Below are 24,757 nucleotides of genomic sequence, written 5' to 3'. Positions count from 1 at the left end.
ATAAATATCTTCATCCTAAAAAAAATAAAAAATAAAAAAGACTTTTTTTCCTCCTTTCTTTAATCTTTCCCTGTCTGTAAATATAAAATGATTTATATGATCATAATCATTGCTACAATAATCACATGAAAATTACACTAAATGAAATTACAATAAATACAATCAAAACATTTAACACAATAAACCTATGACTATATATGACTTTGATTTAGTTAACAGTAATATTACAATTACAAAAATCACTTGCAGAATAACAATGTCAATAACAAATCAAAGATTCATTTATTTATTTTTTAAATAAAGAGAGAAGAAAAACAACAAAGAAATATTGGAAAGTTTCAAAGCCTGGGTGTTAGGGACCACGTGATGACCTATTAACGAAGTGACGTACAAAAATAGTTGAATCGGTTCTTTGAGGGGACCTGTCCGAAAGAATCGATTCGCTGGAATGAATCGGACTTCCCATCACTACTTTTTGCAACGGGAAGTTCAGGCTGAGCAAGTCAAGAGCCCTTGTGAGCAAAAAGCGATCACTCACGTTTATTATAAACCCAGCACAGATTGTCTTTCTCCACATGAAAATGCAATATTAGATCGCGAAATGATATCATACTGAAATAAGATAAATAAACCAGTTTGGGAAATAAACATCGCCTTCGACCTCCCCCTCCCGTGCTCGTGTGATTGCACTTCCTGTTCCGCCTATAAGACCTCGCCCTCCTTGATGTCTCACATTTTCTCCGCCTCCGTTTTTCGAATCCTACTATGGTGAAAATCACGACTAATTAATATTAAATAGGGCACTTAACCTGAGCACTAGGAAGGTTACCAAGCAACGTAAGCAATGGAGTAGTTAATATTCATGAGCTAAGCATTGGCAGAAGTACCGTACTTTCGCCGCTCTCCGGGTTAAAGAGATTAATTATGCACATTTTTTTTAGACATTTCACGAATTGGTCTAATATATGATGCTTGATTCGCTGATCATTTTAGTTTATATTTGCTTTAACTTACAAATATCCGAAAACTAAATTGAAAGAAAAGCTTGTGAATGAGATGCCTCTACAGAGCTCCTCGTCCTGTACGTCAAAATTAAATAGTGAGATTCTCTTTAAAGAATCTAAGCAATTCAGAAACACCTCAAAAGACTTTATTGTCCATAAAACTAAACGACACGCTTAGCAACTATAATACACACTTCCAGGCAACGAGCCGGTAACGTAGTGCAATGCGGATACATAGAGCAACTGTAATTGGCATTCTGGAGAGGTGATTGGCTAACGTCTCTCTCTAACCACGCCCACGCTGCCAGGCGGCTCTGTATACACAATACCGACACAATGAAACTTTTCCTTCAGTTCGAAACATGCAGATCTAGAATCTTTACACCATGCCACCAAAAAAGAAAGGGAAAGGAAACGGCAAAAAGGACAAGTCTAAAAAGAGCACACCAGAAAAAGGTGTTTTTCTATAACTATAACATTTATAAACACAAAATAATTTAGTTCTTAACAATAGTAGCCCCTATTTTATTGACATGATGTGTTTTCTTTTTTTTTTTTTTCCTTTTTTTCCCCCTCATCATACAGATGATGGACTTGCAGAGAAGTATCGGAGAAGTGTCTTAGACGTGGCTGTTTTAAAAGAACATCTTGGTAAGGCAAATACAATTGTTAAATTGGCCTGATGTAGGAGTTGTTGTTTGTGTCCAGTTCTATTAAAGCATTAAGAAAGGAACTTCTCTCTAAATCTTGTCAGCTCTGAGGACCAGTATAACGCGTCAGGCCACTGCAGTGAGAGATGACTTGAAAAGTCAAATCAGAGATCTGGAGCAGGTGCTCGGTCAGGAACGATCAGACATTAAGGACATCACTACAGGTCTGTATAAAGTGTTTTTTTCCCCCCAGGTTTATTGATATAGCACACCTGCATGAAACAATGTGTACTTCATAATACTCGTGTTTTATGCTGTATTGTTTTGGAAATACTTGAATGAAAATGAAAGTGCATGTTGCAGTCTACAGAACAAAACGTGATGAAGAATACAGAATTTTTGCTTTCTCCAAACAGACACTTTATGTCTCTTGAAACTTCCCCACAGATCCTTGTGATACTGAAATATATTTATTTCTAACATATAGATAAAATTAAGTTATAGGCAGTTTCATAGACTTCATTATTTCATAAACTTGCTCAATATTTCTGAGGTCACCTAATGGACTTTAGTTTAGTTTCTTTAAATGACATGATTATTTGATCCACAGCTGTCCTAAAACTCAAAACGAACATTTGGATTCAAAGAAAGCAGCATTTATTTGAATAAAAATACAGTAATATTATTACAAAGATAACTATTTTTCTATTTTAATGTACTTCAAAACGTAATTTGAATGTTTAGCATCATTACTCCAGTCTTCAGTGTCACATGATTCTTCAGAAATCATTCTAATATGCTGATTTAGTGCTCAAGAAACATTTTTATCATTGTATTATTATCAAGAGAAGTTCAAGAGAACAGCATTTATTTGAAATGGAAATATTTTGTAACTCTATAAATATCTTTACTGTCACTGTCTACTTTTGCTTAATTTAATGCATACTTGCTAAATAAAAGTGTTAGTTTCTTCAAAAGTCATTCTGATATGCTGATTTGTTGTTCAAGAAACATTTCATATTATAATCAAATGTTGAAAATAGCTTAATATTTTTGTATAAACCATGTTATTTTTTCTGAATTCTCTGATAAATAGAAAGATCAACAGAACAAGCTTTTATTATATTATTATTATAAGATTAGATTTCATTTCATATAACAAAACATTATAAATGTCATTATATAAAAATTATACTCACCTCTTAATGACTTATGTAAATGTATATTTTAGTAAATCATTGATTTCTAACACAACACGTATTGTATTCTACACAAACTTGATTTCAGATCTCAACCGTCAATATAAGTCCATGGAAACAGACCTGCAGACGAAAGTAAACAGGCTTGAAGTGAGTGTAGACTTGCTTGAGATGCAGCTCGGTAAGTCCAAGCATTAACACTTTCAAATTCTTGTGCTTATCATAGGCAGTGTGTGCTTTAACCAAACACAAGCTCTCCAGTGACATGCTGATGACAAACAACGCCTCTGTTTGATTAGCCGAATGTCAGGTTAAATTAAAATCGGAAAGAGAGCAGCGAGAGAAAACAGAAGCAGAAAAAGACGCCATCATTTCTGACCTCCAAAGCAAACTGGATAGTATGGAGAGAGAGTGTGAGAAGATCCTGCACGTAAGTCAGAGTCACGGCTCTATAAGTGATTAAGTGAAATATCAGCGCTGTGTCAAAATATATATTAGATGCTTGAATGGATGACATATTTTATCAGCATTACACAAGGCTTAGCTTAAATTGCTTGATGACATTTCAAAGCGTGACAGACTAATCTACCTCAACGAAATGAGGTATAATTAATGTTACAGTAAAACAAATTGAACTGACTGTTAATTAAAGTGTTAACAAATCTAATTGCCATCCACAAGGTTATCCATTTCAGCATTTAGTATTTTAGGATAGTAGAGACCATCTGCACCTCTAAATGCTTATGCCAGATGGCGAGACATGCCCCATTTAATAAGCTACTTTTCATCTTAAATTGAGTACGTTTTTATTAATTAGTGTCTATTGGCCTGACGCAGGGCTGCCTGGACAGTTTGCTCTCTCACCTGGCTGAGACACGGCTGCAGTGGGAAGAACAGAGCACAGTCATTCATCAGGAAGTCAAGGACACTCTCAGAGACTTTGGGATAAACCCACTTCACATATGAGGTCACCTTCGGTTGAGTGCTGTGGACAGAACAGGAGCAGGACCGAGACATCTAACCTTTGACATCTAAGCAATTGCACATATATTGCATAAACCAGGAGTTTGTAAACTCTTATAGTACGAGTCAGTACTTTTTTTAATAAAGAAATGATAGTTTTAGTTAGCAAGGATGCATTAAATTGATTAAAAGTGACAGTAAAGAGATTTATAATGTTTCAAGAGTTCTGTTTGAAATAAATGCTGTTCTTCTGAACTTTCTATTCATCAGTGAATCCTGAAAAAAAGTATTACAGTTTCCACAAAAAATTAAGCAGAACAACTGTTTTCAACACTGATGATAACTGAGGTTTTTTTGAGCACCAAATCAGCATATGATTTCTGAAGGATCATGTGACACTGAAGACTCGAGTAATGGCTGCTGAAAATTCAGCATGGCCATCACAGGAATAAATTACTTTTTAAAATATATTCAGATAGAAAACAGTCATTTTAACTTGTCACTATATTGTACAGCATCAGTTTTACTGTATTTTGATTAAATAAATGCAGCCTTGGTGAGAATATGAGACTTCTTTGATAGATATATATTCAGTTATCCAGGTTTGGGAACGGTGCTAGCTTGTGCCAATATCAACTTCAACTGAAGTCTAAATGTTGATCTGAAAACAACACAACAACAAAAGACATTGTCTTAATTATCACTTCACCATAAAAAGGTCAAGCTGACTTTAATTGAAATTAGTGACTTTTGAAATTAGTTTGGGGTTGGAGTTGAAGGTTGTGAATTCAGTTCGAAAATGAAGACTCAGGACATCTAATTTTACAGTTACTTTTTCCTAAAGTCTTATTTATGAAACAAGCAGACTAAATTTCCTTTTAAACAACGCACGGAATTGTCCTACAAGTGTTTCGTGAATGAAGTCCTATGATCCAAACCGTTCACAGCAGACAGTGCAGTTCATTCTGTCTCCAGCAGGTGTCTCTGTTGGTCTAATTTTCTGTCGCTATTACAATTTGCACAGCGTTTTCATGTTTAAATGAAAATCAAATTTAAAATGATTTTGCTAAAATAATGTAATAGCCCTTTTATGATTTTTTTTTTTTTTCCCTAAAGAATGTGTAGGATGTTTACCTGTTGTGTTCTTCTTAGTATGAGTCCAAGAGTAATGCTCTACTGCCCCTGACAGACGCCAGCTGTTGATTTACGGATGCGAGATTTCCCGAGAGAACTGTCTGGAATAAGCTCTACAAACATCATCTCAGTACAAAAATCTTGATTACGCAGATTATTGTATTAAAGCAGTTAAATGTTGCATAACTGACCTTATGTCATGTCAAATTTTACATTCATGGAAAGCTCATGCACTACAGTGGCATTTTCTATGTGCAGCGGTGCTGGCAGGCAGATGATCAATGTCTTCCAATCTGAGTTCGATCAATAAATGGAAAGCAGAAGAAAGCAAACAGAGACTTTTACTTCACTTAAATATGTAACGTGAGACGGTTGTTCTACTCATTTAAGCAGCTGTCTGCTGGAGACCAAAAGGGGGCAAAATGAACATCTCTACTCGCCCTCACAGGGATGTTAACAGCACTTCCATTGTGAAACGAAAATAACATTTTGAGCTATGCTGTTACTTACCTTTGATAATATGTTTTAGAACACTAAAATGAGTCTAAGATCAATTCTGCTGTAGGTGACAAACCAGTGATCTGAAAAAGATTTGTAGCAGCATTGTGTCCTTTTAGAAGAATGAAAATTGTATCATTTTAGAAGAATGGGCTGTTTTAATGATAATGGGCTGCCTTTGATCATAAATAATTTGTGAAACTGGGAAAATCACTAAAATGTGGCAAGTCAACACTATTCATAAAATGTAACATTCGAATACCTCTGACATAAAATTGGATGTGTTGTTATTCAGGTGCTATAAATAGGCTAAGCCTACTGACTTTAACTTTGTGGCCATTCACACAGAAAGCATTTTTGCTTTTAAAAACAGAAGACGCAAACAAGACACAAGCAAAGTTCATATAGCACAAAAGGTGGCAGTTTTAGTTAGGTTGCATGCCATATTGAATTTAGAGGTCTTTACAATAGCATGTATAAATGGTCCAGTGTCACTTAACTTTCAAAACTGTTTTAAGGTGTTTTTGTCTTTGGTCTAGTTTTTTTCCCCCTTGGAAAGACATTTAATCAGCTGAACAATTAGTAGCCTACGTTAAACAATAGTATCATTCCTGTTGAATGTTAAATATGGCCCTATACCCTGATTAAGGTTTATAGTGCCCCTGACCCATATGGCAATGCTGAAAATGCAACACGTGCCTGAATTACAGTCTGACACATTTCAGAACACAACAAGACATGACATCAAGTTCAGTGATGTCATTAAGTGTAAATCAGCAAAAAAGTCAAATTTCCTTCAGAAACCAGTTGCGACACTAGAAGGAATTAAAGCTAGAGATGCAATTTCATTCTGTGGAAACAGGTTAGAGCTGAATTAAGAAATAAATGGGTAGGAGAAGGGCAGTATGCTGAGAGAGATAGAGGCCCTGCCCTCGGGAATGCATCCGGACTGATTGGGCTGTGAGCTTTGCGTGTCTCACTAATAAGTCCTGTCTTCAGCCATGACATTTCAGTCTCTGACCAATTCACACTCATTACTATCAAACCATCATAGTGCTGGACAACTTAGTGTTTGAACCCTGGAACGTAAATGGATTTCCATGATATAGACATCTGCAGATGTTGAAGATATTTCTTCAGTTTGAAAATACTCAGGATTGAGGCAAACACAGAAGCTCCAAAACAGTCTCATGGCAATGTTACATTTTGGCGAATTGGTGGCTAACTCATATGAATTAGTTCAATTTTATTCGTATGTTTTCATATAATATGCTTACACCCCATATATTTACAGTAGAGATGGACCTTCATGCTTACTTCTTTCTAAAAAAAAAATCACATTCTTGTATGAGTTACATTGCAATCTCATCAAATAGTTATGTTTTTTTCATGAGACTGGGTGTAAGTTCTCACTGAACCAGATATTTATATATAATAAAGTATTTAGTAAAGAGAAAAGAACAATGCAATCACAAAAGTGTACTCAGTAAGCCATTTTGAGGTCACATGACAAGCCAGATACTACTTTCTTTATCTTTTTAACCCTCCTATCACTTTGGATAATGGAATAAATTAGTGCAAATTTGGCATTTCAATGATATTAGAAGCTTATAACTTTTGCATGATGATACAATTCTTGTGACAGATGTGAATAATTGCTGCATGTACATTTTTGGCAATATTTCTTTGCTTTTACCCAAATTGTAAATGCTAATTGGAAACTACTTGTTTTAACCTTCCTAAGCAGTCAGTTGTCACTCCAAGCAGTAATTGTCTCCCAAATGTTTTTGCTTGTTTGTTGACACTCTTTAAACCAGCTTGTGCCTCTGTGAATCTAAAGCAGATGTGCAGCTGATGCCATGCCCCACATAGTAAATGTGTCACATCTTGAAGTTGCCCCGATAGAGTTGTCTGCAGGTCTGTGTATCCAGCGAAAACCCACCTGCACATACAGCTTTGCCATTGTTCATCAGAAGCCTGAAACACACACACACACTCGCATAGCTATTTCAGCCTGCAATAGGAAACGAATGGAGCTGTATTTGCGCACCTAGAAAAATAAATGTTTACAGAGAGGACCGACAGATCCAAGAGACAAAACTTTCAAGAACAAAGCCAACCTTTCACAGAACTGAACACAATGCCATTTATTTTCGTCAGGCACTAACACCGTATTGAAATATCATGTAGAAATGGATTCAGTTCAATAGAAATGCACAGAAAAAATCAACATGGGTAGTAAGTAACCTCTAATGGCTCTCCAAAACGTGAATGCAATTTATTACAATTTGGCACTGCAAGTTGAGGGTAACATCATGCCTAATAAAATAATTTCATTTTGGTATCCAAATTCTGCTTCAGCTATGGAACGTTGAAAAACTGATTGGTTGAATCCAGTTTTAAAAGGGTGTTAAACAGAAGTATGAATCAAAGACGTCACATGAACAAATGAACGTTTCTGGTTTCAAACAAGAAAATAAACATTAAACATTATGAGATGTTATGAAATATAAAGAAATACCTGAATGTATATAGGCCTATGATCTCCAATGTCTCATCACACAGATATGTCTAGATGAAGTGACCCTGTCTGTAGTTGATTTCATCATGTATTGAGTGGTACAGATGTTCCTCAACAGGAACAAAATCACCTCAGATCTCACTTTCCTGATGTTTTTTTGAAAGTGAACACATCTGACACCTCCAAGCGCCCTGCAGGAATGGCAAAAATAAGGGTGAATAGAAATTGGCATAAATCCTAGTTAGTTTCCCAATGCAAATTTCCTAAATGGGAGCATAATCTTCCACTTTCCCACAACTATGTGCAATTTTCATATCCAAGGAGTGCAACAAAATGAATCAAAACTTAAAAGAATGAAAAGAAAAATATAGAAAGTGTGTCTTTAACCAGAAAAAATAGAATTCCCATGTTCTTCTCCATTCAGTTGCATCTAAAACCCTCGTACATGCACATCAAACATTCAGAAACATCCCAAAAACCTTTTTAATAGAATATGACTATCAATAAAAACAGATCGTAGTTGTTTTTGTGTTCAGTTCTCTTAATAGTTACTCCTTCAGGGGCCGGAATGAGACGGCAACAGCACAGAATTAATACAAAGTGTTTTGGCACTCTAAAAAAGGTTGCGCGTGGTTGACAGTCTGTAGCTGTCCGAGGTGTGAAAAAACAAACTAAACGGGTGTCGTGAGAAGGAGATAATAGCAATATAGTGGTATCACAACAAAAGAGGAATAATTTAAAAATAAATCAACAGCACAGTAAGACAAATATACTGCATAGTACAAAGCCCCTCTGCTGTGTCCCCCGAAAGCAGAGGGCTGTAAGGACAGTGTACAGAAACCATATGCAGCTCCTGGGCCGAATCGAGCAGCACGGACAGCTTCTCTTTTAGCTCCTTCCCTGGAGCCTACGTTCCCATAATCCCTGGGTCCAGCAAAGCTGTCGTTTAACGTCTATCCGCCACAGATCCGAGAGGTTATTCGTGTTCACTGTTGTTGGTGCCCTTCTCCCACTCTATACTCTCCTCGCTGTGGCTGGGCGATGCTCCTGGAGGGCCGGCCGGGCGCACTCGAATGCCCTGGAAGCGCCGGCACTCCGGGCAGATGCGAATGTGACTGCACCCTCGCGCCACTAGGGCGGCCTCCTGCGCCAGTCTGTGGGAGAGGGGTTCAGGCAGGCCGGTGCCCGTGCACAGCTTGCCGTTGCTGAGGCTCGCTGCCGCTGCCCGCGCCCGTCGCTCGTCCAGGGGCAGAGGCTGCGGTCGCAACACGCTGGCTCCGCGCCTGCGCCGTAACTGCAGGCTGTCCTGACACAGCACGATGCCCTGCAGCTCTCGTAGCATCTCCTCGCACACGGACAGCTGTGAGGCACAGACACGGAGATAGAGGGAGAGAAAGAGAGAGAAAGAGAGGCCAGGGGGTCTCGCTGACACACTGCTCGCAGGGGGTGGCAGGCAGCACAGCCAGAGCATTGATCAAAAATAACACTGGGCTATACAGGGGGGCGGTGGCTGTTTATCTGACTGATGCACCGCAGAGAAATCAGAGAAAAAGTCCTGAAGCGCCTGGTGATCTCGGTGTGTGCTCATTACATTCTCAACAAGTTCACATCTTTAAATGTATTCTGTTAGATTTGCATTACAAAAAAACGTGATAAGTAAGTGGAGCTGCTGTGTTTGGATCATTCTTTGTATGCAATGCCTTTTGCTTTGCAAAATTGGGCTAAAATTGCTCCCAAAAGGATTTTCGATGAGTTTTGATGATTGTTTAGATTAAATAATCAGATTTTTTGAATGCATATATATTTTTAATCACTTCACAAACCGAGGCGGCGTATTTTCCCGTGTCCTCTGGTGCAATTTGTCATCTTAATGGAATTCTGTCATGAACGGAATATTATCGCACAGTATTACAAAAATAAAGTCTTGATTAAAGGCTGTTAAATAAATCATCTTTGCTTTTAACTGTTCATTTCTCTTAATGGTTGTTTTACAGTAGTATTTTTTTTGTCCTCAGTAGTGTTTTCCCAATGTTAATTTTCTGCGGTGACATCAAATTTCAAGGGAAATTCTATGCATATCCACTCAAAGGAACCCAAGATTTCATCAGTCCTCAGCACAATATTATTAAGGTTTTACCGTTTACATTTATACCCTGTTCAGTTACAGTCTGTTAAGATGAGGTCACAAAAAAGGCACTATTGTCTACTGTCAAATAGAGTATTGTTGTGTGCAGCCTTTCAAACCAAGCAGCTTTCTCACAGCCTTGTTTTCATTCTTGTCAAAAAATAAATATGGTGCTACCTTGCCTAATGCCTATATCACATATACATCACATACATTCAAACAAAGTTAAAAATCAATTTTTTGTCATCATGTCGTGAGGTTGAAAAGGCATTGCATACAATCGATGTGATTCTGGGAGCTTTAATGTGTAGTAGACATTTAATTGGAGGGGCCATCTTGGTGTTGGATCAATGTAGTATGGCGGTAAGATATGTAAGACATGTACACTAGTTAAAAACAGGACAGAAAGTCGTTACCTATTAGATGATGAGCCATGCCAGTGCAGTTTAAGGCGCTGAATATACACTTACATGCAGAAATGCATCTCACACACATATAAACAAACACAGACACACTATTAGCATTACCTAATGCTAACACGCAAAGCTATATTTCCCTTAGGGATAATGCAAATATTCACTCTACTTATCAAAAATGGGCTAAACTGCACTTCACTAGTCATTTTGACTTGATGTTGAGATACAAACACAATCACACAAACACCCATATTCCCAAGCAGTTTTCAATTAGCATTTAGTTTAGCCTCACTTCAAACACACCCACATAACATATAGACAAACACAAACATCATTCTTTAAATATTTACCCACAATGCTCAGTCTATGAATATGGGCAATCACAAGTCATGAAGACATTATAAACAAACACAGCATGCATTTGCACCCTCCAAAAAAAGTCACGTCTTGGGTTCTACTGAAACATGCTGAAGTGTTTATTTAGTAAAAAAAAAAAATCACAATGTTTCATTTGAAACAATGCAGTCACACAACCATCGATTTGATTCAGGGAAGAAAATAAAAGACAAAAAAGAAGGAACTTCATTCCATTCAAACATTAAAAAGCATATAATCTAAAAGCATCTGGCACCTTTAGCGTGTGATGGCCTGTGTAGATCAGTTTGAGGTATATTCTTTGGTGTGCTGGTGGTGAGGTGCGGGATGGGGTGTGGGGGGTTTAGGGAGGGAGGCGCGAGGGCGGGGAGAAGGACAAAAAGCAGAGGCAGGTAAAATAGCCCTCTCTCACCTCTGTTGCTGGCGTATGACGCAGCATCCACACAAACTCCAGCACCGCCATGAAGATGGCCACCAGAAGACCACACACAAGCACCACGAAGATCCCACCGATGTTCTCCATGCCCAGACCTTCACAAAAACGCACAACATGATAAATGTTTCCTAAAAGATTCTGTTTGAACCTGCAGTTGAGTGACAGGTGGTCACCTTTCGCTCGATGATCCTCCTCTTTTGGACACTTGCCACCATCCCACCATTTCCTCTTCAGGATCTCTAAGCGGTTTTCCTCCTGTAGTTTGAGTATGGCCAGGTCAAACTCATCTCTGTAGACCGAGCCTGAAACAAAATATCCATCTTAGAGAGCCAGAGCTGGATGTATATTTTCTTCTGTGCTGACTCCTGCCACTCTAATGGTGTTCATTTAGCTTATTGTAAACCCTGCCATCAGTCATGTTGATTAAAACATCTGCTGGACATAGCTTGGTTCAAATCAATTCAGTGCAATTTATATTTAGTCAATAGATTCATTTAACTTCAGTTATATGGTTAAAGCCTGGTGTGCACTGTGCTACTTTGGCTACAGTTTTGCCATCTGAGACATATTTTTGGTGAATATAAAAGATTTCTATCATTACAGGACAAGACTGGCAGCCTTGGATAGCTTACTGTCACATGCTCGCTGATAGCCAATTAGTCAACACATCAGGCGAAGTTCTGACAGTGTGACAATTGTGAAGTGTGACTGTTGCTACAATGTCTGTCTAATAAACAACCCATAAAAATACAGCAACTGATGACATGTGTGCAAGAGCATTGTATAGTGGACTATGTGGCAAATAATAATAAAAGTAAAAAAATAAATAAAAATTGTTATTTAAAATGAAAAATATTTACACTACTCTTCAAATGTTCAGGATTTTGAAAATATATCAGTACATTTGTTCAGCAAAGATACATTAAATTGATCTAAATTTACAGTAAAAACATTTATAATGTTACAAAAAAATTATATTACAAAATGCTGTTAAATGCTGTTCTTTTGAACTTTCTGTTCATAAAACAATTATGACAAATTTATTAATAATATTTTACAAAATTCGTTTTACTGTATTTTTGATCAAATAAATGCAGCCTTGAAGGCCATAAATAGGAGACAACTTTTAAAAACATTTAAAAATCTTACTGACCTCAAAGATTTGAATTCTAGTGTATATATAAATAATAAAATAAAAAAAAAGTAACAGTTCACCCAAAAATGAAAATTCTGTCATTAATTACTCACCCTCATGTTGTTCCAAACTCGTAAGACCTTTGTTCATCTTCAGAACACAAATTAAGATATTTTTGATGAAATCTGAGAGCTTTCTGAACCTGCACAGACAGCAACGGAACTACCACCGTTCAAGACCCAGAAAGGTAGTAAGGACATCGTTAAAATAGTCCAGGTGACATCAGTGGTTCAACCATAATTTTACGAAGCTACGAGGATACTTTTTGTGGACAAACAAAATTATTCAACAATTTCTTCTCTTCCTTGTCAGTCTTCGATTCACATTCACATTCACGACAGTACCGTGACGCATGTAATGTCACTTTTTTTCACGTGAACATGGATCGAAGACTGATAAGGAAGAGAAGAAATTGTTGAATAAAGTCACATGGACTATTTTAACAATGTCCTTACTACCTTTCTGGCCCCTGAATGTTTCAGTTGAGTTGCTGTCTATGGTGGGTCAGAAAGCTCTCAGGTTTCATCAAAAATATCTTAATTTGTGTCCCGAAGACGAACAAAGGTCTTATGGGTTTGGAACGACATGAGGGTGAGTAATTAATGACAGAATTTTCTCATTTGGGTGAACTATCCCTTTAATTGAAATGTTATAAGAGTCATTTAGCATTTCCTTTATGTTATGATTAAACTACATCAAGTAAACTCCTTTAAAGTAAAAAACTTTTTTTTTTTGCCTCCAGACTTTTAGACATTTTCTCTTCTTTCAGGTAAAACAAACATCAGTGCAAGGGTTTGCTTGGGTGTGTGATACCATTTTGCATGTTAATAAGTATGTCAGATTGTGACACCATTTATCTACCAGTCAACGCTGTCAGTTGTGACCAAAGCTGTGTATCGTTCAGTAGCATAAATGCCCATTGACGTCGCACAGTCTGCACAGTGTGTGAGATTCATTGCTACATTTCTTTTGCACTCTGGATGAGTTGCATTTGAATCAATAAAAGTCCTGCTAACTCCTCATAAACCTCTATTTATTGTTGTCTCTCTAACAGGAACTCTTTCTCACCCAGAGGCATGCCAATGCCATAGCCCTTGGTGTCCAGCAGGCCTCCGATCTGGGTGAGGTTGCAGTTGCGCTGGCGGTAGTACTCGTTCATGGTGCTCTCCAGCAGGTAGGCATAATTGGAATTGAGCACTCGGGCGATGCCCTCCTCAGTGCTCTTCACGAACACGCTGGGCTGCTTGGAGTACATGAAGTTCCACATGCGCTGGTACGTCTGGTAGCGGGAGTTCTAACCGGAAAGCAGGAGATATTAGAATCGTTATGTTTGCTCCTCAACTTTCGTCTGGTGTCCTGACAGCCAATCACTAGAGCTTTCAGGAGGCAAGACTGATTGTGTTAACCAAGGACTTGACGGATGATAAGATGACAGTTTGACATGTTGATGTGACAACTGAATATGTGAAACAGTCTGTGCTGGTTGTGGGGCGGGTCAAGAAACGTCCCTCCGATGCATCAAAGAGTTTAAATTAGTCTGGGACGGCCCTCTGGAGAGGGCAAGATATCAAAGGGCATTGATATTAAGACAGCAAACAGATAAATCCCAAAGTAGGGAAAAGCGCTAGCGACACGGTCAATAAACCTGCCGACAGGCCATTGATTTGTGGGTGGAGCTTCCTTCCATTTTGTCCTTGGAGATCTCACCTGGAAAAAGGTCATGGTGGACCCGCCGTGCATGGTGCCGTATTCGATGGCCGTTTGGTCAGCCAGATCGTCCACGGACTCGATGGGCACCTCCATCCTCTGCACAGTGAGAAAGGCCGCCAAGTTGGCTGTGTAGGAAGAGATGATGATCAAGGTGAAGGCCCACCTGGAACGACAAACCAGTTTTAGACGCGAGGAACGCAAAGCTCTGACCCAACATCAAAAGAGCTCGGCGCTACTGTGAGCTCCGCATCCGAATGAGAAGTTGAAAGGCTCCTCTGAATACTGTACGCCCGTTCAGAATACTCAAAAATAGCTCGCTTTTATTCTCCACTGACCTCGGTGTGCTGCAGTCGGCGAGGCCTCGAAAAATGACAGTATAATAACGCAGCAGAAAAACAGAGGCCAAGTGAGAGTAGCACTTTTATCTGCTATATCCAGCAGCTGACAATGAGATCAGGGTGTAGCAGAATGTGATACTCTGCTGAAAAGAACATCTTCGACTGGCTGGTTAATGCTGGTTGAGCTGGTTAACCAAAATCTAACTGGTTTTCAGTGAGGTCTTGCTGGTTAAGCTAGTTGACCCTAAAATTACATGAATGCATAAAGGAGGGAATACACAATTGTGTAAATGTTTCAATCATTTGTTCACTTCCCAAGTACAATAATAAATAAATAAATCCAATATTCAATAATCATTCTTGTAGATAAAACAGAAGAGCTTGGTTTATACCTTGAATGCAATGTAACGTCACGTTGAACAAAATAATCTGCTAAGTTCATGAGTGAAATTTTAATTTCCTGCCTATTTTTGCAGATTATTTTGATATGATCCTTCAGATAGGGCCATCTTATTTCATAACAAAAATTTCCATGGCTTTTGGGCAGATTTTACATGACTGCCTTTTAAAGAATTGAGACCAAAACCAGCCAAAAACATATACATTATGGTCTTCTGCGTCAAAATTTATTCAAGTGCGTCCAAAAATGAAACAGCAAGATCAAGTTATGAAATCCCTTTTTTGATAAAGACAGAAAATTATCATAATAAAAAAATAATTTAGGACAAAATCCTGTGTTAAATAATGTGGACTGTTTTTACAAATATAGTCACAAAATATGAAATTGACAATCACAAATCAAAATGTTCTAGTAATCCAAAGAATGTGAAGTCTTAAATATATCATGGTAAAAATACCATGATTCGATACATGGCCTTTTTGACCTGCTTTATAAAAACAAGAGCTATGACCAGCAAATATGTACATTTCTGAGGCTTACATACAAAATTTATGAGGAAATATCAATATAATTCCCTGACATTCTGTACATTCCTCATAAATCGCATCCTGGAAACCAAACATGCTGGTGACCATCAATGCAGAATGGAGACTGTTTATTGTGCACTCTTACCATACTCCACTGACGCAGCGTGTGGACAGGGCTCTGGGGGCGATGGTGGAGCCTTGCTGCATAAAACCGCCCACAGGAAACCAGAAACTGTTGCCCAGCGAATACTGGTTAATAAGCAGGCTACAGCGCCCCTTCAGGCAAGGGTGAGGGTTGTACCATTCATAAGGTGTTAGCCTGTGTGCCAAGAGGAGCGTGAAAAAAGGATAAAAAGTAGTAAACACAAATGAGCCAGGAACAATTTTAACAGTTGGCAAAGCACGAAGTCACCAGTGCTCCCTCTTGGCCATGTAACCTGGTTTTTGTTCCCTGAAGGGGCTGTGCAAGCTTTAGCCGTGACTGACAGGACACTAATAAAAATGCACTGCACTGCAGGACGCTGCTGAGTTACTCTTCGAGCTGTGCGACAACCTCACATTACAGCTCTGTTGAAATGCCGAACACAAGCAATGCAGAAAAGAAAACACAGGTCGTATTTCAATAACAAATGTGTAAAAATATACATTATGGAGAGGCAAACAAAGAAAAACACACGCATACGCAAAAGCTCCAAACTATGAATTTATATAAAATGTCTTGACAGGTAATGTTCAGCGAATAAAAACACACAACACCCCCGTTGTCCTGCAGAATGCTGGAAAATCAGCAGGCTACTGTGAAAGAGTATAAAACATGACATTTCTTTTGTGATCCAATGCAAAGCTGGAATAAAAAGTGAGTTTAAAATGAAATGTCTACAAATACACACATGCTGATCCGAGAACTGCATTCCGACCAACCAATTAGATTTTAGGGTTAGGTTTAAGGCCATGACTGTTTCACAGGACCAAAAAAGGATGTTGATCTTGCAACAACAACATTCTACAACCCTAACTGGACTAACAATCCTGAAGCACAAAGATTAGTTCATGCAGAAGGAATGTTCCAGAATTCCTATCAACTAATCTTTGCCCTCCGGTTTTAGTAGAGGGTTTAGTTTTGGGATATAGGGCCAGATTTACTAAACAGGGCAAATTAGCGTTAGAGCGCAATTCCATAAAAACGCCGATGGGAGGGAAAATTTCTGTGTGTGATTTACTGACAATGCGCACATTAAAGAACAAAGCCAGATCATTTCCATAATGACCAGCGCAATCTACCAAGAGCAGTGCAAATTACCACCTGCTTTAAGACGTTAAATAATGGCGCAAATACCAGTAATTTGACGAGCGCAAACGTTAGTAAATCATATTGTGTAATTCATTTTAATACTCTCCTCCCATAAATTTTGCGGCTAAAAGGGAAACTCCTACAAATGCATATTCAATAAGGTCAGGCGCAAAAATAACTGTCCAAGCCTTTTCAGCGCTAATTCTTCACTGCGCGTCTTTAGTAAATCCTAACAGTACTATTTTAACGCCAAAAGACAGTTTGCACTGGCGCAAGCTGTTAGTAAATCGGGCCCATAATGTCTAATGGTGTTAAAGCAATAAAATAAATAAAGTTTTAATTCACATGCCATTCTATATGAAATCTATGACTTCCTTTCTTTACGAAACATTACAGAAGAAGTTGAGCTGAATGTCTAAGCTACTTGTTTCAATACAATGAGAGTGAATGGTGACTAGAGCAGCCAAACAACATTTTCGGTGAATAATGAATTAAATTTTAATTTAAGTGTTTTCCTAACATAAAGCTAGCATATGACTTCAGAAGACTTATAATATAGTGATGACCATATAATATAGTCATTGAACATGATTCTTATGTTCAACGTTTATGTTGCTTTTATGAGATTTTTCTTTTTTTGTCCATTTTTGAGCTTGATAGGCCTAGTCCCTATCCACTTTTGCTATAGGAAAAAACAACAGGAAAAAGTTTCTTTAAAATGTTTTCCACTAAAAAATAAGGTTTGGAATGACAATTGAGGAATTAATGACATTTTTCTTTAATCAAATTTAAGATGTGCTACATGTTGTTTCTTTCAGTTTACCTGAGTGTCCAAGCTCATTTCCATACAATGAAAGCAAATAAGAATAATGAATAATGAATTTAATTCTAGCCTGTTTCTGAAACAAAACTACTATATGATTTAAAAAGACTTGGAATATAGTGTAAGATTCATCTGTACAACTTTTATTTTGCATTTTTTTAAATCCATTTTGGAGCTTTCCACTTTCATGGTATGGCAGCAGAGTAAAAATTCTTTAAAATGTTCATTGAAAAAGTCAGAAAGTTTTGACAAAGTAATTTTTTAGCTGCACTCGTGCAGTGTGTCGGTGCTAATAAGATCCTGCAGGTGTCAGTGTGGAGTTGAGTATTTACCTCGCCACCAGAAAGAGCACGCAGCTCACTGCCAGGTACGCCAGCAACATGAAAAGCCAAACCCCAGGAGAGAACGGATCCAAAAAGGAGAAATACCCCGGTCTTCTTCCCTATAAAAACACACAGGCAACATCAAGACACGGAAAACAAGCATCCCAAAGATCCTATAAGCCTATATCATTCAATTCCAGTAAGTAAACATTCAGGTTAAAGATGTTTAAAGGCTTTTACGGTTGATTGGCTTGATCCAAACAAAGTGCTTGATTTTCTGTCTCCTAACCATTTTGGCACACTCTGAAGATCCAATAACTGCTGGAACAGAACTCGGGAGCCGATTCTGTACACAATAGTCAAATCCAATTATCTCTCCTGGAGGTACTTTGACAATCAGTGGTCAGCAACAACTTAACAGTCTCTTATCAGCGAGAAACTAAGTGTGAAAGCACCATGGCTAATCTATCTACACGCCACAGGTGTCTTACAGATGGTGAATCTAAATAGTCCCAGCGATGGATACACTCGCAAACAAATCATTTGTGCTGCTTTTCCCCCCCAAGACTACAAAAACCAGGTTTACTATAGTGTGGAAATTAGTAATTATTCCACTATCTATCCCGCACCAGGCTGGAAATTCATTAATGTGTCTGCAATCATCTCCAAATTAGTGTAATTGAATGGCATTGCTGTTGAGCTGGACACTAAAAGCTGTAATTATAGCAATAAATAGAGGCATGCCTGTCTATGGTAGATACACAAGAAACTGATGGGCTCTCAATGGGGAGAAAAAAAAAAAAAAAACGGTTCAGGTGTGTTTTTAATTCTTAGGCAGGCTGCTTTACACTTTCTTACGGAAGCTGCCATCGAGGGAAGGGAAAATTGGGCCGTGCCTGGAGCCTGTATGTGCCAGACTGAGCTCGTGTGAGATTTGAGGAGATAATTGTATCGTGACTTACAGCGAGAGGGACTTGCGGATGGTGCTCACAAGGGGGTACGTTAACGGTGGTGTTGGGTTTGTGCAATCTGCTTCCAGCTGAAGCAACTTGCCTTGTTTACAGCCTCTTTGTAAATTCAATTTTAAGGTTTAAACAAAAGCACAATCAACATTGTGGACTGCAGAAACCTGCCGGAAAACAAGTGAGAAACTAGTGCACGTCTGTTTTAGAGGTGAGCCACACAGGTTATACACGCGGTTTAACAGCCTTTCGAACATGTAACACCCTCAAAAGCGAATCTTCCCTTGATCATTTAACAAATGAGCACAGATAGATCCTCCCTCAGTTTGACTGAACAGCAGTGAGGTAGGGCAGTTCTTGCTCGACTCTAGCGCATCCCCATTGGCTCTGATGTGTCTCTGGTGTTATGTAATTTCTCGTTTCTGGTTTAGTGGATTTGAGGTAAGAAGTAAAGTTTCTCCCAGTGATATACTCAAAATTTAGTCTTTGAGAAGCGCTGCTGCTTTGGCTGTCGAAATAAAACCTGAAGCAGCTGCAGAAGCCTGCAGTCATACCAGACTTCACACCAGGGTTCCCTGTGTCTGGTTAACCAGGTCCTCATTAACATTTGCACTATACAACATATTCAATTACAGAGGAAACTGCAGAGCTGTCATTGCATGTGTGGTCTTACCATGTTTATCTGTTTTTACTTGTTACAGCTTCAGTGATTCTTGTAACAATGTTCAGCACACTTATATTCAGAGAGTTATTTATGGGAAGTTATTTACTTTTACTTTTTATAGTTGTCAGTTTATTAAAACAAGTATGCCTTGTGGCATTAATGTGATTGATCTCGAGTTTGAGTTCTTTTCCAAATGTAGGGCATTCACTTCCCTAATAATTAATAAAACCACTGCTGGCTTTCTCATTAGTGGTGTGTTTCACTCATCAGTGATGTTTCATACTTGTTAAGCTTTGATGATAATTACATTTCACCATTCAGTGACTGCAAACTGATTTTTACTTTTGTTTGACATCTCATACAGGTTTGATTTATAAATAATTTTGCCATTTTTGGATTTTGAAAGAATGTAAAACAAAACAATATTTAAGATTCTGAACTTTAAGATGAAATGAATTAGTCTGAGGTTAGTAATTATTTTTTTATACTTTTATTCAGCAAAGATGCATTGTATTCATCAAACATGACAGTAAAGACAGTAACAAAGATTTCTATTTTACATAAATGATGTTTTCATAAATAAATTCAGCATTGGTGAGCATAAGAGAACTTCTTTCCAAAACATTAAAAAAGATCTTTGAGACTCCAAACTTTTGAACACTACTGTATATTTGTAGATCAATTTTTAGACCTTGACTGTGTTATTACAAGATCTTATTTCTTCCACTGAAGTGCAAAATGCTCAATGATTTTTTAAATCATGCTGGAGAACTTGCTCATCAGTCCATGTCAGCTCAAGTATATGTTGTCATTAAAGTCAATACCACATGCTAAGCAAAATAAATATCTAAGAATCAATGACACAAAATAGTATGGAAGCTTATTTATGCCTCAAAATAAAAATAAACAGATCACTGTGAGATGAAGTTTAAAACAAGTCACATTGTGAAAAATAAAATTGCAACTGTGAGATATAAAATTAAACTGTGAGATATATAAAGCCAAATTGTGAGATATAAAGTCATAGTCAGATGTAAAGTTTCAACTGTGGGATATAAAATCAAATCGTGGGATATAAAGGCACATTATGAAATATGAAGTTACAATTACAAGAAGTAAAATTGCAAATTGCGAGATAAAATGTCAAAAGTTATATAATGAGATCATAACAATGAAAAAGAAAAAAAGAGTCACAATTATCTTTAATTTTTCTTCCATAAGATGGTGATTATACATGTACTTAATAAAAATACATAAAGGGTTATGCATGGGGTCATTCTCTTCTCTCACACACACTTGAGCATGTTTGTTGCTTCACTCAGAGATCACTGGTCATAAACCCTTTACTAGTCATCTCTGCGAGTTCAGACTGATCGGTAGTGAAGCGTCTACAGAGCAGTGATATACTGTCAGCGCATGTTTACCAGCCACTGTCAGATCGACTTGGGCTGAAAAGATTTGAAAACTTAATGTTCCATTGAATTCCACTGAAAGATGGTAACATTCACAATATTTCTTCTCCTGTCACTAAAAACGTCCAGATTTAAAAATTGTCCTTCTGTAGACTCATTTTAAGCGGAATTACGTGACTGTGACGGATCGTAAACACACATAGAGGTGACATGCATTATTTTAAATTCAAAGTACGTCATGAAACCAAGTGCACTGCTGTGAGACAAACGCTCAGTCATGAGTCAAGCGGGCTCAATGCAGTAGAGGCACAGAGTTCCCTTTTGCAGCCGCTCACACACCTAGAAAGTGTGTGGCCAGTGGGAACATGGTCTTGTCACAGCTGGAGTGCTTCAGAGGAAAAAAGTGCCCTGACTTCATGTTCTGAGGGCAGCTGTTCTTTTTCTTTCTCTGTACACTCCACACACTCTCATAATGCACACAAGCTCTGTTGCTGCTCTTTTGTGGCTGTGCATGATCTTGCCAATGCTCCCTGTACAATCTAATTAACTTGTTGCACTAATTAGTTATATCATCCTCAGCCACACCTAGTCTCTCTTCTTCCTCCCTGCGTGTGCTGCACAAGACAAAGAGAGACTAATTTTCATGCAATCTTGTGTTTATTCACACTCTCCAGACTAAACTCATATATGCATACAAAAACAAAATGGCACACTCCATACGTTCACATTTACCAGTGCGTCCAATTACACGCTGTGATGGAGATACCACTGTACTCGCAAACATGTAATTAAAACATGGCCGAAGGCCACATTTTATTCCATTTGCCATTGTTATTGATCAAGCGAAGGATTTCATTTAAAGTTTGAAATAAGCTATGGGGGTCCTTGTAGAAATCAAAGCCTGCTGGATCAATAGTAAGTGGATTAAATCTAAACAAGTGCACGCACAAGAATCCAAATATCCAGAGCACCATTGCTGTGGGGTATAGATGAGTGAGAGGAGATTATTCTGAGCAGGAGCAACCGAACTGAAGCCGACCCCCATCTTTAGCACACTCAACCAAGTTTAGTCGGCTCATGTCTTATATATCAAAATATCAATATCAAAATAAATAAAATGAATGTATATTTATATACATTTTCACTACTGATTATTTATAAATTATTAATAGAAAAACTATATATAGTAGAATATAAAATACACACAAAAACTGAAATTAAAAATAAAAAGTAATTAAATAGTAAAATATTATAAAATATTCCATTAAAATTATATATATATATATATATATATATATATATATATATATATATATATATATATATATATATATATATATATATATATATATATATATAATAATTTCTAAAATAACTAAAATGAATTTATATTTGTATAAAATCTTGATTAATTAATAATTGAAAAACTACACACACACATCTATATATATATATATATATATATATATATATATATATTTTATATATATGTAAGTGATGTCAACGATTAATCACGATTAATCGCATCCAAAATAAAAGTTTTTGTTTACATGATAAATGTATGTGTACTGTGTATATTTATCATGTATATATAAAGGCAAGGCATTTATTTATTAATATTTATTTGTATTTATATATGCATAATAAATATACACAGTATGCACACATATATTATGTAAACAAGAACTTCTATTTTGGATGCGATTAATCGTTTGACAACACTAAATATATATAATTATTATAGTTTTTTTTGTATACATTATATGGTGTTAAATTATTGATATTTCACTTCTGACAAATGATTAATTATGGAATGTGATGAGCACAAATGCAAAACTGGTTTAATATTACATCTGGCAAATCAATGTGAAACATCAGCAACACCAGCAAAAGCTAATTAACATTCATGAGCTCAGCCTTCTTCATGTAGTGACATCACAACCTGATATTTTCAGCCACTCCAGCTTTATTCTGGGTCAGAGAAGAGCAGAATGGGCCATGGAGAGACAGAGAGAGAGAGAGAGAGAGAGAGAGAGAGAGAGAGCACAAGGCTTTCCAACCTGAGAACAGCTCTACACTGTACAACAGCCTTTTATCCTCTTTACCTGTGTGAACTCATTTAACACTCCTCTTATGTCTTCTGTCACTGTTCTCTCTGTCTGCCAGTCTCCAAGTCACTCGCTGTGTCTGCCTCTGTGCCTTTCTCAATCAACTTTCACTTCTTTTTTCACTTTCTTAGCCACCTCTCTAGAGTAGTCGCAGACTTGCATTTAAAGGTGAAGTGTGTAATTTTAGTGTTTTGAAAGCTCCACAGTGTTTACAGTTTTCAGGGAAAATCAACCTATAAATGAATTATTTATTGCTGGAAACAAAAGCATTTTAACACTTTAATTTAAATAATTCACACTTCACTAAGATCTGAGCTCACGGTGGGGCACAATGTAATTTACCCCAACACCCTTTGTTGGTTCTGGAACAATTTTCCTATTTAGCATTTATTGCCTATAGCCAGCAGTATTGAAATTGTTCATGGAAAAAATCTGAATTATTTTATTAATCTCATGAAGCTTGGTACAGGTTTAAACTGCAGTGTCTAAAAACCACCTTGTTACACCCGAAAATATAATTAAGTGCTAAAAAGTGCTTGTTATGAAGCACTTTTAGCATGAAAAAGCACTGAGACTATTGTGTGGGCACAAAAGAATTTTAGCACATGAGAATCTTCTATGCGAGTACAAAACAACATTAATTAATAGCAATTGGTAAGAATGCCCAAATACTAAAGTTCTGGCAGATACGATGATATGACCAACAAATGGCTGATATTAAAATTCTACAATATTTAGTCATTCTGCAATATTTAGTTTAAATAAAACACGGAAATTTACAATAATATTTCAAATGCTAAGTCAGTTTAGGCATCACGACATTATAATCGAGTGTTTAAAAAAAACATTGATTTTGAGATTTGCTAATGGCTACATTTAACAGTGTTATTATATAATTAATATTTATTAGCATTAAGTGAGTTATAGATGATAGCAATCATGATCTGTCCTGAATAGTATTCGAAAATAGAATTAGTATGTCCCAAATCGTAGTATGTTGAAAAGAGAACGCCAAAGATTCCCAGATGGTTAGAATTCGAAGTGCAGATCGATGCACACTTTAACGGCTAATATTGCCCACATCCCATTGTGTGTTGGACGATGATTCAATTAGAACAACAAACGCGCATAAAAAGTGTTAAAAAAATTACAAACATGCCAGATATGCAAGACCAACGGACAGGTAGAGAAAGGGGTTTAAGTGATAAATAATGAATGTCTAACCGGATGAAAAAAATGTATTTAATGTTATCTGCGTTATATTTAATATACGACAATATTATAAAGATACGTTTGGTCATTAACTTTTAAATGCATCATTGTGCAAACATATGAGGAGAGTATAAGGAAAGACCCACGACTGGCAGATCAACGTGCCTCTTCATTTCTCTCCAGTAAAGTTCTCTCCAGAAATAAAATGAAATGTGGATTATGTTAACTGTAACAAGATGATTGACAGGGTAGTTTAAACAGTGATAGAATGCACGTAACAATGCAACAGAGCGTCCGTTAAAGACACAGTTATGACGAAGTAGTATGTCCCAAATAGGCATGGGCCGGTATGAGATTCTGACGGTATGATAACCTTAGATAAACAAAATATCACGGTTTCACGGTATTGCGATTACAGCTCTAAAAACTTTTATTTTTAAATGTCTGGGTAAAAAACAACAATGTTTTTTT

The 24,757-nt window shown here is 37.2% G+C and overlaps 2 protein-coding genes across 15 annotated transcripts in view; one reads left to right on the top strand and one right to left on the bottom strand.

Annotated features, from left to right (window-relative positions):
* Positions 1 to 236: 236 nt before the first annotated feature.
* On the top strand, positions 237 to 4,593 carry ccdc153 (coiled-coil domain containing 153). Its single transcript, XM_058744486.1, has 6 exons — positions 237 to 1,460; positions 1,590 to 1,655; positions 1,759 to 1,878; positions 2,942 to 3,034; positions 3,153 to 3,283; positions 3,691 to 4,593. Exons 1-6 carry the CDS (start codon positions 1,391 to 1,393, stop codon positions 3,817 to 3,819), a joined length of 609 nt encoding a protein of 202 aa, XP_058600469.1. The 5' UTR covers positions 237 to 1,390; the 3' UTR covers positions 3,820 to 4,593.
* A 16-nt stretch (positions 4,594 to 4,609) lies between these two features.
* The window catches only part of grik4 (glutamate receptor, ionotropic, kainate 4), a 371,474-nt gene continuing 351,326 nt past the window's right edge, over positions 4,610 to 24,757 (bottom strand). For 11 of the 14 annotated variants that reach the window (XM_058744470.1, XM_058744474.1, XM_058744471.1 and 8 more), the window contains 7 exons: positions 17,938 to 18,047; positions 15,637 to 15,810; positions 14,224 to 14,389; positions 13,585 to 13,810; positions 11,495 to 11,623; positions 11,298 to 11,416; positions 7,610 to 9,329 (listed from right to left, as the gene is read on the bottom strand). In XM_058744470.1, the coding sequence (XP_058600453.1) occupies positions 8,946 to 9,329; positions 11,298 to 11,416; positions 11,495 to 11,623; positions 13,585 to 13,810; positions 14,224 to 14,389; positions 15,637 to 15,810; positions 17,938 to 18,047 (1,308 nt within the window). In that variant the 3' untranslated portion in view covers positions 7,610 to 8,945. Of the gene's footprint in view, positions 5,064 to 5,141; positions 5,244 to 6,518; positions 7,426 to 7,609; positions 9,330 to 11,297; positions 11,417 to 11,494; positions 11,624 to 13,584; positions 13,811 to 14,223; positions 14,390 to 15,636; positions 15,811 to 17,937; positions 18,048 to 24,757 lie in introns of those variants that run through there. The other 3 variants (XR_009266035.1, XR_009266034.1, XM_058744475.1) reach the window with 3 other exon arrangements.

This window comes from Onychostoma macrolepis, chromosome 15, assembly GCF_012432095.1.
Source record: "Onychostoma macrolepis isolate SWU-2019 chromosome 15, ASM1243209v1, whole genome shotgun sequence".
Lineage (NCBI taxonomy): Eukaryota > Metazoa > Chordata > Actinopteri > Cypriniformes > Cyprinidae > Onychostoma > Onychostoma macrolepis.
This window is presented reverse-complemented; position numbering and strand designations above follow the sequence as displayed.